Source organism: Chanos chanos, chromosome 6 (assembly GCF_902362185.1).
Source record: "Chanos chanos chromosome 6, fChaCha1.1, whole genome shotgun sequence".
Classification (NCBI taxonomy): domain Eukaryota; kingdom Metazoa; phylum Chordata; class Actinopteri; order Gonorynchiformes; family Chanidae; genus Chanos; species Chanos chanos.
The window spans coordinates 527,501-545,000 of record NC_044500.1 but is presented as its reverse complement, the minus strand read 5'-3'; the positions used below and the strand labels follow the sequence as shown (position 1 = coordinate 545,000).

Genomic DNA, 17,500 nt, shown 5'->3' with positions numbered 1-17,500 from the left:
TGTGTCAGAGTGAGACTATGTGTCTGTGTCAGAGTGAGATTATGCGTCTGTGTCAGAGTGAGGTTATGTGTCTGTGTCAGAGTGAGACTATGTGTCTGTGTCAGAGTGAGACTATGTGTCTGTGTCAGAGTGAGATTATGCGTCTGTGTCAGAGTGAGATTATGTGTCTGTGTCAGAGTGAGATTATGTGTCTATGTCAGAGTGAGATTATGTGTCTGTGTCAGAGCGAGACTATGTGTCTGTGTCAGAGTGAGACTATGTGTCTGTGTCAGAGTGAGATTATGCGTCTGTGTCAGAGTGAGATTATGTGTCTGTGTCAGAGTGAGACTATGTGTCTGTGTCAGAGTGAGATTATGCGTCTGTGTCAGAGTGAGATTATGTGTCTGTGTCAGAGTGAGATTATGTGTATGTGTCAGAGTGAGATCATGTGTCTGTGTCAGAGTGAGATTATGTGTCTGTGTCAGAGTGAGACTATGTGTCTATGTCAGAGTGAGATCATGTGTCTGTGTCAGAGTGAGATTATGTGTCTGTGTCAGAGTGAGACTATGTGTCTATGTCAGAGTGAGATCATGTGTCTATGTCAGAGTGAGATCATGTGTCTGTGTCAGAGTGAGATTATGTGTATGTGTCAGAGTGAGGTTATGTGTCTGTGTCAGAGTGAGATTATGCGTTTGTGTCAGAGTGAGATTATGTGTCTGTGTCAGAGTGAGACTATGTGTCTATGTCAGAGTGAGATCATGTGTCTGTGTCAGAGTGAGATTATGTGTCTGTGTCAGAGTGAGATTATGCGTCTGTGTCAGAGTGAGATTATGTGTCTGTGTCAGAGTGAGACTATGTGTCTGTGTCAGAGTGAGATTATGCGTCTGTGTCAGAGTGAGATTATGCGTCTGTGTCAGAGTGTGGTTATGTGTCTGTGTCAGAGTGAGACTATGTGTCTGTGTCAGAGTGAGATTATGTGTCTGTGTCAGAGTGAGATTATGTGTCTGTGTCAGAGTGAGATTATGCGTCTGTGTCAGAGTGAGATTATGTGTCTGTGTCAGAGTGAGATTATGCGTCTGTATCAGAGTGAGATTATGTGTCTGTGTCAGCGAAGACTGGGGGGGGGGGGGGGGGGGGGGGTGCTGAGCATGACTTGAGAGGAACTCAGCCTGATATTACTCCAGCGTTTCCTGCCACTGAAAACGATACTTTTCAAAAACGCTGGGTTCATGTTGTATTGTGGACAGGGAAAACGGAGTTTCAGAAACAGTGACATATGGTTGCCATGACACCGGGGAAAGTTTATGCTCGAGACACTAACACAAACATGACGGGCGAAATGCGGTCAGTGCTGCTCTGTCACGTTTGCTAATCCGTCTTCAGTCACTGATCATCATATTGTACAATGCACATGCACTGTTCCAACGCAGAAGAAGAGCTTTATATTTACTTTGCTTAAGAGGGGCGGCTCAAATCCTACATGGAGCGGCGATTTTGGACGCAACCTGGCCGAACAAGTAGCTGGTGGGACAACGTCATAGTGCCGTAACTGCAAACACTAAGGTGTTTCAGCGTTTTGGTGTGGACGTACATTTGGAAAGCAGTATGAAAATGATGGTGTATACGGAGAAATGTTTTTACATGAAATCAGCGGTTTCAGATTGAGCCGGCTTAGTGTGGACGTAGCCTTTGTTAGGGTTAGGGTTAGGGATAGGGTTAGGGATAGGGTTAGGGTTAGGGATAGGGTTAGGGATTAATGGCCAAGGTGAGCTGAAGTGTGGACGTTGACCGCTGTGAGTGAGAGGGATGACAGGCACCCAAGTAAAAAGTATAAACATTTTACCAGAATGTGCTGACAACACGTATTTTGGCAGCTCGCCTTTGTTGATGGCCTACACTTAGCAACCCCCCCCCCCCCACATATCCAAATCCCCAAATTGAAAACTGAATACCTACCCATTGAACGGATATCTGAATAGTCAAGTATTTGGGTCCAGCGCTAATATTCATAAAGCCTTTCAAATATAAAACCAGGTAGAAAATAGGTAATCTTCAAATATTTATTTGTACTTTGAACAAAGAGTAAAATGAAGTTTAACAGAGATTTTTTTCATTTGAAAAAACGATGTCTGATATGGAGAAGACGCCTAATTCCCCTGTATTCCCGTATTGCTAAAGGTACTAAATAGAGAAGGCCAGTTCTATGCTGGTGTTGTACAGTCGACCTGACAGAAGACATCTCTGTCAGAGACTGTTCTCAGCTATAACAGGGTCACACAAAGACCATGTGACTTTTCCTCCACAGGCTTTTGCTCACTTACCAAAGACGCGAAGCTCCGAATCCTCGGTCTCTGCAGGTATCAGACAGACAGGTGTGAGCAACACTATTCAAAACCTTTCCTCGATGGAAAGACATGAAGCCAGCGTCTAAATTATTCCAAATCAGTAAATCCAAGTCATTCTCTGATAGTTTGGCCCCAACATGACTGGTCCCTGAGAACGCTGCTGTTTAGCCTTCTGCCAGCACCACATTTTAGTGTCTGCACACAAGAGAGTTAAAGATGTCCATTTCTTTAGGAAGGGGAGAAGAGAGAGCAGAAGAGAAGAGAGAGCACTGTCCATTGGTTGCTCTTCAGATGACATAACACAATTACATTCCCCTGTTTCTACACTTCAAAGCCATCTTAACCAACCCAAAGCCAGAGCGGAGTGCTCTATCCCTGCTGAGGTACCTGAGGAGAACTGTTACACTGTTGCTGTCATTTTCCAAAAACGTCAGTCCAAAGTCACCTGAGGAAGGTTGTAGAAGAGTTCTGCGCCGTACTGACATTGTGAGGCATCAGCAGTATACCACTCTGAATAAGAATGAAAGTTACAGGAAGAGTTTAGGAAGCTTGCAGACGAATCAAACTGCGTGTGGGGTGGGGGGGTGCCAGTAAATCCTCCTGTGAGACTATGTTAAAAGTATGAAATCAACCGTATTTAGATCAGATACCCGTGAGGATCAACACTGTAACAACAGTACAACATTGTAATAGATCAGTGTAATAACAGTTCAGCATTGTAACAGTTCAGTGTTGTAACATTTCAGAGTTGTAACATTTCAGTGTTGTAACAGTTCAGAGCTGTAACAGTTCAGTATCATAACAGTTCAGTGTTGTAACAGTTCGGTGTTGTAATAGTTCAGCATTGCAACAGTTCAGTGTTGTAATAGTTCAGTGTTGTAACAGTTCAGTGTTGTAACAGTTCAGCATTGTAACAGTTCAGTGTTGTAACAGTTCAGTGTTGTAACCATTCAGCATTGTAACACTTCAGTGTTGTAATAGCTCAGTGTTGTAACACTTCAGTGCTGTAAAAGTTCAGTGTTGTAACAGTTCAGCGTTGTGAAAGTAGCAGCTAAAACAGATACAGACTGTGAGATAATCCTCCACCACTGACACCCAATCACCCTGCACCACAAACTACACTCTACCATCGACCCCACTCTGTCATCAACCCCACTCTACCATCAACCCCACTCTACCATCAACTACACTCTACCATCAACCCCACTCTGTCATCAACCCCACTCTACCATCAACCCCACTCTACCATCAACCTCACTCTACCATCAACTACACTCTACCATCAACTACACTCTACCATCAATCCCACTCTACCATCAACTACACTCTACCATCAACCCCACTCTGTCATCAACCCCACTCTGTCATCAACCCCACTCTGTCATCAACCTCACTCTACCATCAACTACACTCTACCATCAACCCCACTCTGTCATCAACCCCACTCTACCATCAATCCCACTCTACCATCAACCACACTCTACCATCAATCCCACTCTACCATCAACTACACTCTACCATTAACCCCACTCTACCATCAATCCCACTCTACCATCAACCCCACTCTGTCATCAACCCCACTCTACCATTAACCGCACTCTACTATCAACTACACTCTACCATCAACTACACTCTACCATCAATCCCACTCTACCATCAATCCCACTCTACCATCAACCCCACTCTACCATCAACTACACTCTACCATTAACCCCACTCTGTCATCAACCCCACTCTGTCATCAACCCCACTCTACCATCAATCCCACTCTACCATCAACCGCACTCTACCATCAAACCCACTCTACCATCAATCCCACTCTACCATCAACTACACTCTACCATTAACCCCACTCTACCATTAACTACACTCTACCATTAACCCCACTCTGTCATCAACCCCACTCTGTCATCAACCCCACTCTGTCATCAACCCCACTCTACCATCAACTACACTCTACCATTAACCCCACTCTACCATCAACCCCACTCTGTCATCAACCCCACTCTGTCATCAACCCCACTCTACCATCAACTACACTCTACCATTAACCCCACTCTACCATCAACTACACTCTACCATCAGCCCCACTCTACCATCAATCCCACTCTACCATCAATCCCACTCTACCATCAACTACACTCTACCATCAACCCCACTCTGTCATCAACCCCACTCTGTCATCAACCCCACTCTGTCATCAACTACACTCTACCATCAACTACACTCTGTCATCAACTACACTCTGCCTCAGTGATCACTGTGAGTCTGTCAGACAGAAGAGAGGAGAAGATAAAGAGAGGGAAAGAAGAGGGTGTCAGGAGTGGAGACAGAAAAAGCTAATGACCCCTCTGAAAACATCCTGTTTACTTGTCATTGTTGTGTTTTTGTTTACTCAGGTGTTTTTGTTATTGTGTTGCTAGGATACGCGATCCTCCAGGCCATCATGGAGCGAGCAGGGCAGAACAGTTGGCAGGTCAGCGCGATCTGCGTGGAGAACTTTAATGATGCCAGTTACCGCCGACTTCTAGAAGACCTGGACCGAAGACAGGAGAAAAAATTTGTTATCGACCTAGAGGCAGAAAGACTCCAGAACATTCTAGAGCAGGTGAGAAGGTCATCTCGGGACGCACACACACTCACACACATACACACACATACACATCCACACACACACACACACACATACACTCACACATACACACACCTACACATCCACACACACACACACACACACACACACACACACACACACACACACACACCTACACATCCACACACACACACACACACACACACACACACACACATACACACACCTACACATCCACACACACACACACACACACACACACACACACACACACACGACAGCAGTTAAACTATTTTTTATCTTTGTAGTTCCTCCCTTTGGTTTGGTTTCTCACAAGGTCTCTCATTTTCCCTTTTTTCTCTCGTGAGGCATCTGTTCATTCACTCATCTCTTCAATATATGTGTGTGTGTGTGTGCGTGTGCGTGTGTGTGTGCACGTGTGCGCGCGCGTGTGTGTGTGTGCACGTGCGCGTGTGTCTTTGGCTGTTTACCCAGTTCTGTGTGATGTATAATCTTGTTCGACAGGAAAAGGTTTGATCGTCACACAGTCTGTCTGTTCAGTGTCTTTTCTCACGTCCCCCTGAGCTGAACTCTGGTTCGCTCTTCCCTGCAGGCATTTTCACAAATTCAGGCAGAAACACACACACACACGCACAAACACACACAAACACACACACACACACACACACACACACATATACACGCACACACACAGACACGCACACACACACACACACACACACACAGACACACACACACGCACACACACACACACACATATACACACACACACACAGACACGCACACACACACACACACACACACACACACATATACACACACACACACACAGACACACACACACACACACACACACACACAGTACAGGGAATCCAGTGGGCAGCTGCTGGGGTGGAGCTACTGTAACATCAACACAGAACAGAAGAGAACAGAAGAGCTCGCCCAGCTCTGCCAGCTGTGGCAGTCATAGCCTCTGCCAGATGTGAGTGACACACTCGCCACAGTACAGGGGTTTCTGCACGGGGGAAGAGGGGGCCAGGTTCATTTTATCTTCAGAATATGGTAATGCTAGGGACAGAATGAGACAATGAGAGAAAGAGAGAGGGGGGGGGGGAGAAAGGGAGAGATAAAGGGAGAGAGAGCGATAAAGGGAGAGAGACAGAGAGGGAGGGGTGAGATAAAGAGAAAGAGAGCGACAGAAAGAGAGAGAGAGAGAGAGAGAGTGAAAGAAAGAGAGGGATGAGTAACAGTGGTGTGAGTACAGGGAAAACATATTCTTTAACTTAGAGAGAATTTTGTCTCACAGTCGTTGACTGAAGAAAAGCCAGCAGTGAATAGCTCTGTGAATTTCAAGCTATAAAATAAGACATGAAAACTCACCAGCACAAACAGATCTTGGGAAAAGACAAAAAATATTTCACATCTTCGAGCTCAGGCACACACACACACACACACACACACACACACACACACACACACACACACACACACACACACACACACACACACACACACACACACACGCACACACACACACACACACACACACACACACACACGCACACACAGAGGCAGAGATTTATGTATGGATGGTAAAGACATGTCCCAACCAACTTTAAGGAAAGCTAATATAACCTGATCAACATTTAGGCCAGAATATTCTGACAGACATTTAGCGTACAAATCTGGGGTTTGGACCTCTGGTCAGTACAGCCTGTTCTGGAATGCACATTAACACCACCAGTGGAGAGTGAGTCATTAGGGTTCAAGCTAAGAGAAAGTCTCAGACTATGTATGACTTCTGCTTATAAACGGTAAAAAGAAAAAAGAAAAGAAAAGAAAAAGAAACATTCCAGAGTGTTCCTTTTCATCCACAGTTAACTGTTAGCTCTTAAGCAACACCTGTGTTTGCTAAGTTAGCTAGCTCTATTCATTCTCAGTCTGTTCATGAGCGTGAGACAGCAGGCTTCTCTGGGAGTGTTTACTTTTCTGAAACTGTCATCTTTCCTTCAGGCGTAAGTGTTCATGCTTGCTAATTACTATACACTAACATTGATCTGTTACATAGTAATTGCTATACACTAACATTGATCTGTTCAAATGAAAAAATCTACTTGTTTAACAGTGTCTCTGTACACACACGCACACACACATGCACTCACACACACACACGCACACACACACACACGCACACACACATGCACTCACACACACACACGCACACACACATACACACGCACGCACACATACACACACACACACGCGCGCGCGCGCACAGACACACACACACACACACACACTCACACACACACACAGACACACACACACACACAGACACACACACACACACAGACACATACACACACACAGACACACACACACACTCACACGCACACAGACACACACACACACACACACACACAGATTGCCAAGTCTTTTCTCTCACTCCCTTCCTCTGTTTTTGTCCTTTTCAGATCGTGAGTGTGGGAAAACATGTCAAAGGCTACCATTACATCTTAGCGAACCTGGTAAGAGAATGTGTGTGTGTGTGTGTGTGTGTGTTTGTACATGTGTGCGTAATCAGTAATCACATTAATGGTCCATGTAGTCCAAGTCCTAGTCCACCCTAAGACCAGAGGGGTCAGGTCTGAGCCAGGACAGAGTTTTGGAAGACATTAGTCATGGCAAGGCCAAGTCCAAGACCAAGACCTAATAATGTTAGACTAACTCTTAAGACCTAATAATGTTAGACTAACTCTTAAGACCTAATAATGTTAGACTAACTCTTAAGACCCAATAATGTTAGACTTACTCTTAAGACCTAATAATGTTAGACTAACTCTTAAGACCTAATAATGTTAGACTAACTCTTAAGACCTAATAATGTTAGGCTAACTCTTAAGACCTAATAATGTTAGACTTACTCTTAAGACCCAATAATGTTACACTAACTCTTAAGACCTAATAATGTTAGACTAACTCTTAAGATCCAATAATGTTAGACTAATCTCAGATGATTTCCTACACAGTTATACCAGCCAATGCTTACATCATGAATGTGTCAAATGTAAAGTCTTAACAAAACACTGTTAAATTGTCTATGATAAACTGTACTAGTTTAAATGTAATACCATAATGGTCTATGATAAACCATACTGGTAATGTAATACCATAGTGGTCTATGATAAACCATACTACCATAGTGGTCTGTGCAGTGGTTCCGCTGTATGTGAATACAGTTGTAACACGCAACCTTTGACTAATTGGGTCTGTGTTAAACGCACAAGGGGTTCTTTTGGCTGAAAAAAAGTATGGGTGAAAAAATCGATAAATACCATAAATACTACCATGATAATGGACTCAGGTTGTCACATTACCCAAAACACAAAATATCTACAAACTTCAGTTTTGGCTTCAACCACAGTGTACGAATGAACCGCACAGCAACAGAGAAGAGTCAAGACACGCACAGCGCTATGTATTACAGAATGAACTTATCAATTACAACACAAATATGCCCTTTAACTCCCCTTTCGTGGTCCTGAAATTAAACTAATAGTCAGTGAAAATGACTAAACCCTCCCCTTTACCTAACACAACTTCCCCCTCTCCCCGTAAGCCCTCCCCCATGACTAACACACATCCTGCTTAAATCGCCTTGAGTCGTGCTACCTTAAAGAACCCACACCTACATACCATCCTGTGACAGTGGATTAAAAAACATACCATTACATTATAAATGAAAATACATACCCCTAGTTTCTCTCACAGATAGTGAACCCGTTATGTATTTATATTTATGGCCTTCATAACAATTAAAATGATCTGACCCAGTCTTAATGTGGCAGTCTCACACAGTTTTGCTGTTAGTGTTTTAGTACACCAAGACACATTTATGTCTAATGTGACTGTAACATTCGCTTTCCAAACTACATTACTAGCTTTTGTGCACTGTTGGGTTCTAATAAAGTGCTGAATATTACGTACTGACACATCACCCAAACATCACCCAACTGCCCACAGTTTGTCATCAGACTTCAACCATTAAACTTAATCTTAGGAACCTGTAATAATATATGTGACCTATCACGGATCATTTAGATTACCTAGACTTAATCACCATAGTCTTATTCCTGTCCTCACTCTCTGCTCACATTATACCAATACTTCTGTATATTATTTTTAATGGTGTTTTATTGTGTGCTGTCTTCTTGATTTTATTGTTGCTGTAACCTGAACTGGGACCCAAGTACCTCATTTCATGCTCTTTCATGTACAACCTGTTCTGGAATGACACTAAAAACACCCTTCTCCATATCAGTATGTCTTTGGACGTCTTCTGTGGTTCTTGGTTACTACAGAAGGGAATGATGAAATAATTAGAGGATGATTACTTTCAAAAAATGAGGGCCATGTTCCCCACACGGGCATGGTGTGGGATGGTTCTGTTCCCCACACGGGCATGGTGTGGGACGGTTCTGTAACCCACATGGGCATGGTATGGTGTGAGATGGTTCTGTTCCCCACACGGGCATGGTGTGGGACGGTTCTGTAACCCACACGGGCATGGTGTGAGATGGTTCTGTTCCCCACACGGGCATGGTGTGAGATGGTTCTGTAACCCACACGGGCATGGTGTGAGACGGTTCTGTTCCCCACACGGGCATGGTGTGAGATGGTTCTGTTCCCCACACGGGCATGGTGTGGGACCGTTCTGTAACCCACACGGGCATGGTGTGAGATGGTTCTGTTCCCCACACGGGCATGGTGTGGGATGGTTCTGTAACCCACACGGGCATGGTGTGGACTCCTGATTAAACCTCTCTGACTAAAAGTCTCTGCTGGGGGTTAAGAGGTTTGAATTTTAATGGCAGTTTATGCAGCTGTGTAAGCCCAAAAGACAACTGCTGATTTAGCTTTTGAGTCTTGGATTGTGCTGAAGTATTTGCTTCTCTGGTCTGTGACGCTGTAATCCCCTGTAAGGTTGTGCTGGCTCTGGCAGACTTGGTAACAGTGGATAATTTTTCACTGGTGGACAAATCTTTGATGGAGAAATCTTTGGTGGACAAATCTTTGATGGAGAAATCTTTGATGGAGAAATCTTTGATGGAGAAATCTTTTCCATGTCAGTGCAGGAAAGTGTCTCCATCGGACAGCCTCTCATCTGCACTGATTGAAGTCTCTGGAAAAACAAGACAATAAAAATAAGACTGTAAAGTGTAAAAAGCATGACAGTCACTGTTATGACCTGGTTATGTGTGCACGAGTGTCTGTCCCCCAAAGTTACTCATCGTCCAGGTTCCTAACTGTCCACACATCCAGCCGTGGTCTAAAGGTAGGCAGCCGTGGTCTAAAGGTTAGAGAACCGGGCTTGTGACTGGAGGGTTGCCGGTTCGATTCCCAGCATCCATGGCTGTGTGCCTTTGAGCAAGGCACTTAACCCTAATGCTCCCCGGGCGCAGAGGAATGCTGCCCACTGCTCCTGCGTCTGTTGTGTGTTCACTACTGGTGTGTTGGATGGGTTAAATGCAGAGGACAAATTCACTGCTCACACAGTTTCAGTGCAATCACTGAAACTTAAAAGACTTATCCTCATCATCCAGGTCGTCCAGTGAACAGACTGCTGTGACCACTTCGCTCTGCAGGCAGGCTTCACGTTTCCTGTATTATCTGTAATGATACAGCCAATCTTTATACGAGGACCATACTCCTCTGTGACATCATTTAAGGCCATGGCTGTGTTGTCACCTCTGTGAATACACTGTAGAGTAATGTCCACAGCCCACAAGAGATGAGTCCAGTTTGGAAGCATCAGTCATAGTGGAGTACATGTGTGCAGTAACTCCAGGGAAGGAGCACTAGGTTCGATTTCACCATATATCTTCATGTTTCACTGTATATCTGCCCTTACGGAAACAGAGCAGGGCCTCTTCGTGTTTGCAGTAATATGCACGTTAACCCTGTGAACCGAACCTGGAATACGCTTATCAGAGCTGGGTCTCCTTACTCACGCTTACTGTGCAGGGTGTCAGGAAACTGCCGAACTGTTCATTCTCTACCACAGACCACGGCAGACAAGTATCAGATCATAGATTATGAATGAAACGATTACTCGTTTATGAGTCTAGACTGCGTAACTGTATTGTCTGAGAAAACGATGTCACGATGGTTGTGAGCGATTAGACACTGCTTGTACTCCTCTAGCCTTGAAAAGAGAGAGACCGAGACAGAGAAATACGTGCATGTGTTAAGATTAATATGAATTATATGAAAATAATGTCAAAAAGCCTAATCTTGCCTGCAGAGTTGACTGGGTGTCTGTGTTGTTAGACAGTCATCTGTTTACTGTGCCTGATAACTGCAGGAAAAAAGCCTTGCCAGTTTAAAAAGTCAGACATCACACATATTAAGGTGACAAACTAAATTTGGGACGGGCTGTGAAGCGGTGTAGTGTTTGTTCCAGGCTGTGAAGTAGTGTAGTGTTTTTCCAGGCTGTGAGGGATGTGAGAGACAGAGTGAGAAAAGTCTAGGATTCAGTGCTCCACGTCCACACGGCAGGAAAAGGAACCAGGCAAAGACAGGGAATGTTTTGTCCTCTAACACAGTTCAGTTTCATCAGTCTGGGAAAATGTCCGAACAAGAATACTGGACAGATACAAACAATACAAACACACACACAAACACACGCGCACACACACAGACACACACACAGACACACACACACACACACAGACACACACACAGACACACACACACACACACACAGACAAACACACACACACAGACACACACACACACACAGACACAGACACACACACACACACACACACCATTTTAGACTACTGTTGGGATCTGTGACCCTTTCTTTGAGTGACAGGGAGAGAAATTTTTCCTGATTGGTTGTCAGTAACTTGTGTGTGACCAATCGTTGTTCAGCATTCTCACTGTCGCCATGACATCGAAGCTGATGCCTATTGTCACGGCTGTCCACACGCTTTACATTTCCTGTTATTATCATAGACAGAACATGATACAGAGAGAGAGAGACAGACAGACAGACAGACAGAGAAAGAGAAAGAGAAAGAGAGAAAGAGAAAGAGAAAGAAAGGGAGAGAGAAGCTGCTCCATGTAGCCAGAAGAGCTTTGAACTACTGGATGCATTTAGTCTGACCTACTGCACAACTCCTCTAAACAACATACACACACACGCACACACACACACACACGCACACACACACACGCACACACACACACACACACGCACACACACACACACACACACACACGCACACACACACACACACACGCACACACACACACATACACAGACACACAACAAAGACTGGACATACTAGTGTTTCCCCTAATAAAAAAAAATTCTTCATAGTGCTGTACAAAATCTCTCTTGACTTGGATATTGTGAACACTCCCCCTAGCCCTAACCCTGACCCTGACCCTGACCCTGACCCTGACCCTAACCCTAACCCTGACCCTGACCCTGACCCTGACCCTGATGCTTGCCTTTAAAGTTGAAGTGCACCAAGACATCAGGATCTCTCTCTCCCTTACTCTCTCTCTCTCTCTCTCTCTGCAGGGTTTTAAGGACATTTCCCTGGAGCGGTTTATGCATGGTGGTGCCAACGTGACTGGTTTTCAGTTGGTGGACTTCAGTAAACCAATGGTGCTCAAACTGATGCAACGCTGGAACAAACTGGACCAGAGGGAGTACCCTGGCTCTGAGAGTCCTCCCAAGGTAAAGACCTGTAAGCACCTTCCTGCCACCCACACACACATCTGACAGGGGCTCAGGGCAAACCCCAAAGACTAAAACATCTTATTTCACTAGAACTCTTCCTCAAGTTTCATTTTCTCTCTGCTTTTCTCTCTCTCTCTCTCTCTCTCACTATTTGCTCTCTCTCTGAGTTTTCACCAAGGAAAATGGACAGATGCACTATGCAGCCCATCCATAGTCAAACCCATCCATAGTCAAACCCATCCATAGTCAAACCCATCCATAGTCCACTCATAGTGTCTGTATTCCATTTACAACCCAACCAGAGGCCCTGTGTTAAGCATCAGGACTGCCCTCAGAGCCCCACCCTGTCCAATCACATATCATCAGGACCGCCCTCAGAGCCCACCCTGTCCAATCACGTATCATCAGGACCGCCCTCAGAGCCCCACCCTGTCCAATCACATATCATCTGTATTCAGAGAGTGCTGGGGAACATCCTGTTTTAAGTGTCTGTCTGCAGCTGGCCAAGGTCACCTCATTCTGATCCCAGAATCCTGTTAACAGAAGGTTCCGCCTGTCAACACTATAATAAGCAGTCAGACCTGGGAAGGCTTAGCCAATCAGAGTGAAACGGACAGCAGAGACTGTGAAGGTTTATCCAATCAGAGCGGCACAACGAGGCAGGGGACACACATGGACCAAATTCCCTCTCTCCCTCTCTGAAGCGCTCTCTTCCTCCCTCTCTCTCTTCTCTCTATCTGTCTCTCTCTATCTGTCTCTCTCTATCTGTCTCTCTCTTCCTCCCTCTCTCCCCTCTCTCTATCCGTCTCTCTCTTCCTCCCTCTCTCTCTTCTCTCTATCTGTCTCTCTCTATCTGTCTCTCTCTTCCTCCCTCTCTCCCCTCTCTCTATCTGTCTCTCTCTATCTGTCTCTCTCTGTCTGTCTCTCTCTTCCTCCCTCTCTCTCCTCTCTCTATCTGTCTCTCTCTATCTGTCTCTCTCTATCTCTCTCTATCTGTCTCTCTCTGTCTCTCTCCCTCTATCTGTCTCTCTCTTCCTCCCTCTCTCTCCTCTCTCTATCTGTCTCTCTCTATCTGTCTCTCTCCTCTCTCTATCTGTCTCTCTCCTCTCCCTCTCTGAAGCGTTCTCTTCCTCCCTCTCTCTCTTCTCTCTATCTGTCTCTCTCTATCTGTCTCTATCTGTCTCTCTCTGTCTATCTCTCTCTATCTGTCTCTCTCTATCTGTCTCTCTCTGTCTATCTCTCTCTATCTCTCTCTCTCTTCCTCCCTCTCTCTCCTCTCTCTATGTCTCTCTCTGTCTGTCTCTCTCTTCCTCCCTCTCTCTCCTCTCTCTATCTGTCTCTCTCTGTCTATCTCTCTCTATCTGTCTCTCTCTGTCTACCTCTCTCTATCTGTCTCTCTCTTCCTCCCTCTATCTGTCTCTCTCTGTCTCTCCCTCTCTGAAGCGCTCTCTTCCTCCCTCTCGCTCCTCTCTCTATCTGTCTCTCTCTATCTGTCTCTCTCTATCTGTCTCTCTCTGTCTCTCTCCCTCTATCTGTCTCTCTCTTCCTCCCTCTCTCTCTTCTCTCTATCTGTCTCTCTCTATCTGTCTCTATCTGTCTCTCTCTGTCTATCTCTCTCTATCTGTCTCTCTCTATCTGTCTCTCTCTGTCTATCTCTCTCTATCTCTCTCTCTCTTCCTCCCTCTCTCTCCTCTCTCTATGTCTCTCTCTGTCTGTCTCTCTCTTCCTCCCTCTCTCTCCTCTCTCTATCTGTCTCTCTCTGTCTATCTCTCTCTATCTGTCTCTCTCTGTCTACCTCTCTCTATCTGTCTCTCTCTTCCTCCCTCTATCTGTCTCTCTCTGTCTCTCCCTCTCTGAAGCGCTCTCTTCCTCCCTCTCGCTCCTCTCTCTATCTGTCTCTCTCTATCTGTCTCTCTCTATCTGTCTCTCTCTGTCTCTCTCCCTCTATCTGTCTCTCTCTTCCTCCCTCTCTCTCCTCTCTCTATCTGTCTCTCTCTTCCTCCCTCTCTCCTCTCTCTATCTGTCTCTCTCTGTCTATCTCTCTCTGTCTATCTCTCTCTATCTGTCTCTCTCTTCCTCCCTCTCTCTCCTCTCTCTATCTGTCTCTCTCTTCCTCCCTCTCTCTGTCTGTCTCTCTCTCTCTGTCTCTCTCTTCCTCCCTCTCTCTCCTCTCTCTCTCTGTCTCTCTCTGTCTATCTCTCTCTATCTGTCTCTCTCTATCTGTCTCTCTCTTAAGAGGAAAGTGCAAAAAGATAGAAGAGGTAGAAATCAGAGTACTGGTGTGAGGGGCTGAAATGTCTGTGCTGTAAAAACAGGTAAATCAGGACAGTAGAGAGGTGAGGGGGAGAGAGAGAGAATTCAGTCTCTCATTACTGACCATACTAAAACACCTGTGGGTACAGTGTGTGTGTGTGTGTGTGTTGTGTGTGCGTGTGTTTAGCAGTTTGTAACGAGGTGAAGAGTTCAGAGATGTTGAGGTGAAGAGGTCAGAGATGTTGCTTACAAGTTGAGTTCTGTGCGTCTGTGTTACTGAGTGACTGTGTGTGACTGTGGTTCTATTTAACTGTATATATATTAAGTGTGTGTGTGTCTGTGTTACTGAGTGACTGTGTGTGACTGTGGATCTATTTAAGTGTATATATATTAAGTGTGTGTGTGTCTGTGTGTCTGTGTATGTTTAGAGTGTGTGTCTGTGTGTGTCTGTGTGTGTTTAGAGTGTCTGTGTGCATATGTGCATTGAGGCTGATATGGTAGCTTAATGGACCAGCAGTAGTAACAGCAGTGTACTAGACTTACTATTGATCTGTCCACACACACACACACACACACACACACACACACACACACACACACACACACACACACACACACACACACACACACCACCACCATTTACTCTTAATAAAACAACAAAAAGTGACAATTTATGAAATTTAGACAAGAATATCAAGTAGGCACACAGATCTACAAGATAAACACAAAACTCCTCAGTACACATCACTGCTCCCCTTCCATGCCTCCCTCCTCTTCCTCAGTACACATTGTCTCTGTTCACCTCTCTCTCCCTCCTCTTCCTCAGTACACATCTTCTCTATTCACCTCTCTCTCCCTCCTCTTCCTCAGTACACATCTTCTCTGTTCACCTCTCTCTCCCTCCTCTTCCTCAGTACACATCTTCTCTGTTCACCTCTCTCTCCCTCCTCTTCCTCAGTACACATCTTCTCTATTCACCTTCTTCTCCCTCCTCTTCCTCAGTACACATCTTCTCTATTCACCTCTCTCTCCCTCCTCTTCCTCAGTACACATCTTCTCTGTTCACCTCTCTCTCCCTCCTCTTCCTCAGTACACATCTTCTCTATTCACCTTCCTCTCCCTCCTCTTCCTCAGTACACATCTTCTCTATTCACCTCTCTCTCCCTCCTCTTCCTCAGTACACATTATCTCTGTTCACCTCTCTCTCCCTCCTCTTCCTCAGTACACATCTTCTCTATTCACCTTCTTCTCCCTCCTCTTCCTCAGTACACATCTTCTCTATTCACCTCTCTCTCCCTCCTCTTCCTCAGTACACATTATCTCTGTTCACCCTCTCTCTCCCTCCTGTAGGTACAACTGCAATCCTAACACAGGGGAGACCAAAAGATGTAGGTGCAATAGGATCAATAAATCAGTCTCATATAAGTCAGTCTCATATAATTTATTAACCATTAATTTGGGTGTTCAATATTTTATTAATTAAACAACTAAGATTAATGGGATACGCTAGCTGTAACATTGTGCTACAGTCTTAGAGAGTACTGCAGTACTAATGTATTACAATTACACTACTAAACCCATAACACTCATGAACAACCAGGTTGGTGAAGGTAATTGGGAATGCTTTGATGGCAGAGGTTGGCATTCAATGAATACTGCGGCAGAAACAGTTTATTTCAAAGACACTATTTATTAACATAATCAATACTACTTGGCAAACTAACACTGATATGGTACAATCAATAATCAGCTGCAAATAGAATGATCAAAGGGTAAATGGTAATATAATGGTGATGAAGCTATGTACAAGTATTCAGTGCAGGACTGAATGAGTGTTAGAGCAGAGATGAGTGTGTGTGTGTGTATGTGTGTGTGTGTGTGTGTGTGTGTGTGTGTGAGAGAGAGAGAGAGAGCGTACGTGTATGTGGGCATGTGCCCAGCTGCACACAGAAGAGAGAGGGAGGAGTGAGGGAGAGAGGCTATGCGCAGGCGCACAGGCAAGAGGAATGTGTGGTATGAGGATGTAGTGCGCAAGTGTGTGTGCTAGGCACCAATGAGACTGGGGATGGGCAACGAGAGGTCTACCCAACCCCTTAAGTCACACTGCAATCCCAATGTCAGAGGTGTGCAATCAGGACAGGAGAGAGAGGGAACGCATGCCAGATCTATCCTTCATAAGTTGTAACCAAAAGAAAATAAGAAGCGGCTAAAAACCGCATTATGCATGAAATACAGTGCGTACATTTAAATCATAAAAGAATTCAAATAACAACACTTCCTTCACGTTAACTGCATATAATCTTAATACTAAAGTATGCCCGGATGCCAGCCTTACTTTGAATAGCTCATTGCGTGGTGACCGAAGGTGCGTCTTTGGTGGCCTGATGAGCAGTGCGATTCACAGGTCCAGGGAGAAGTTCCTTTCCATGTCACTTGAAGATCTTCGGGGCTCCGTTGCTTGTCCGATGATCTTGAAGGGTTTTTGATTTAGTTCGTCGACGTTTTAAGAAATAAAAAGGGATCCGGTCGCCTTTTCTTCCATCGAATACTGTA

General features: G+C 45.0%; 1 protein-coding gene across 3 annotated transcripts in view; it reads left to right on the top strand.

Moving 5' to 3' along the window:
- gria4a (glutamate receptor, ionotropic, AMPA 4a) overlaps nt 1–17,500 on the top strand; it is an 84,654-nt gene that overhangs the window by 27,196 nt on the left and 39,958 nt on the right. For all 3 annotated transcript variants that reach the window (XM_030778656.1, XM_030778654.1, XM_030778657.1), the window contains exons 4-6: nt 4,748–4,932; nt 7,413–7,466; nt 12,533–12,691. In XM_030778656.1, coding sequence (XP_030634516.1) covers nt 4,748–4,932; nt 7,413–7,466; nt 12,533–12,691 — 398 coding nt within the window. The remainder of the gene's footprint in view (nt 1–4,747; nt 4,933–7,412; nt 7,467–12,532; nt 12,692–17,500) is intronic.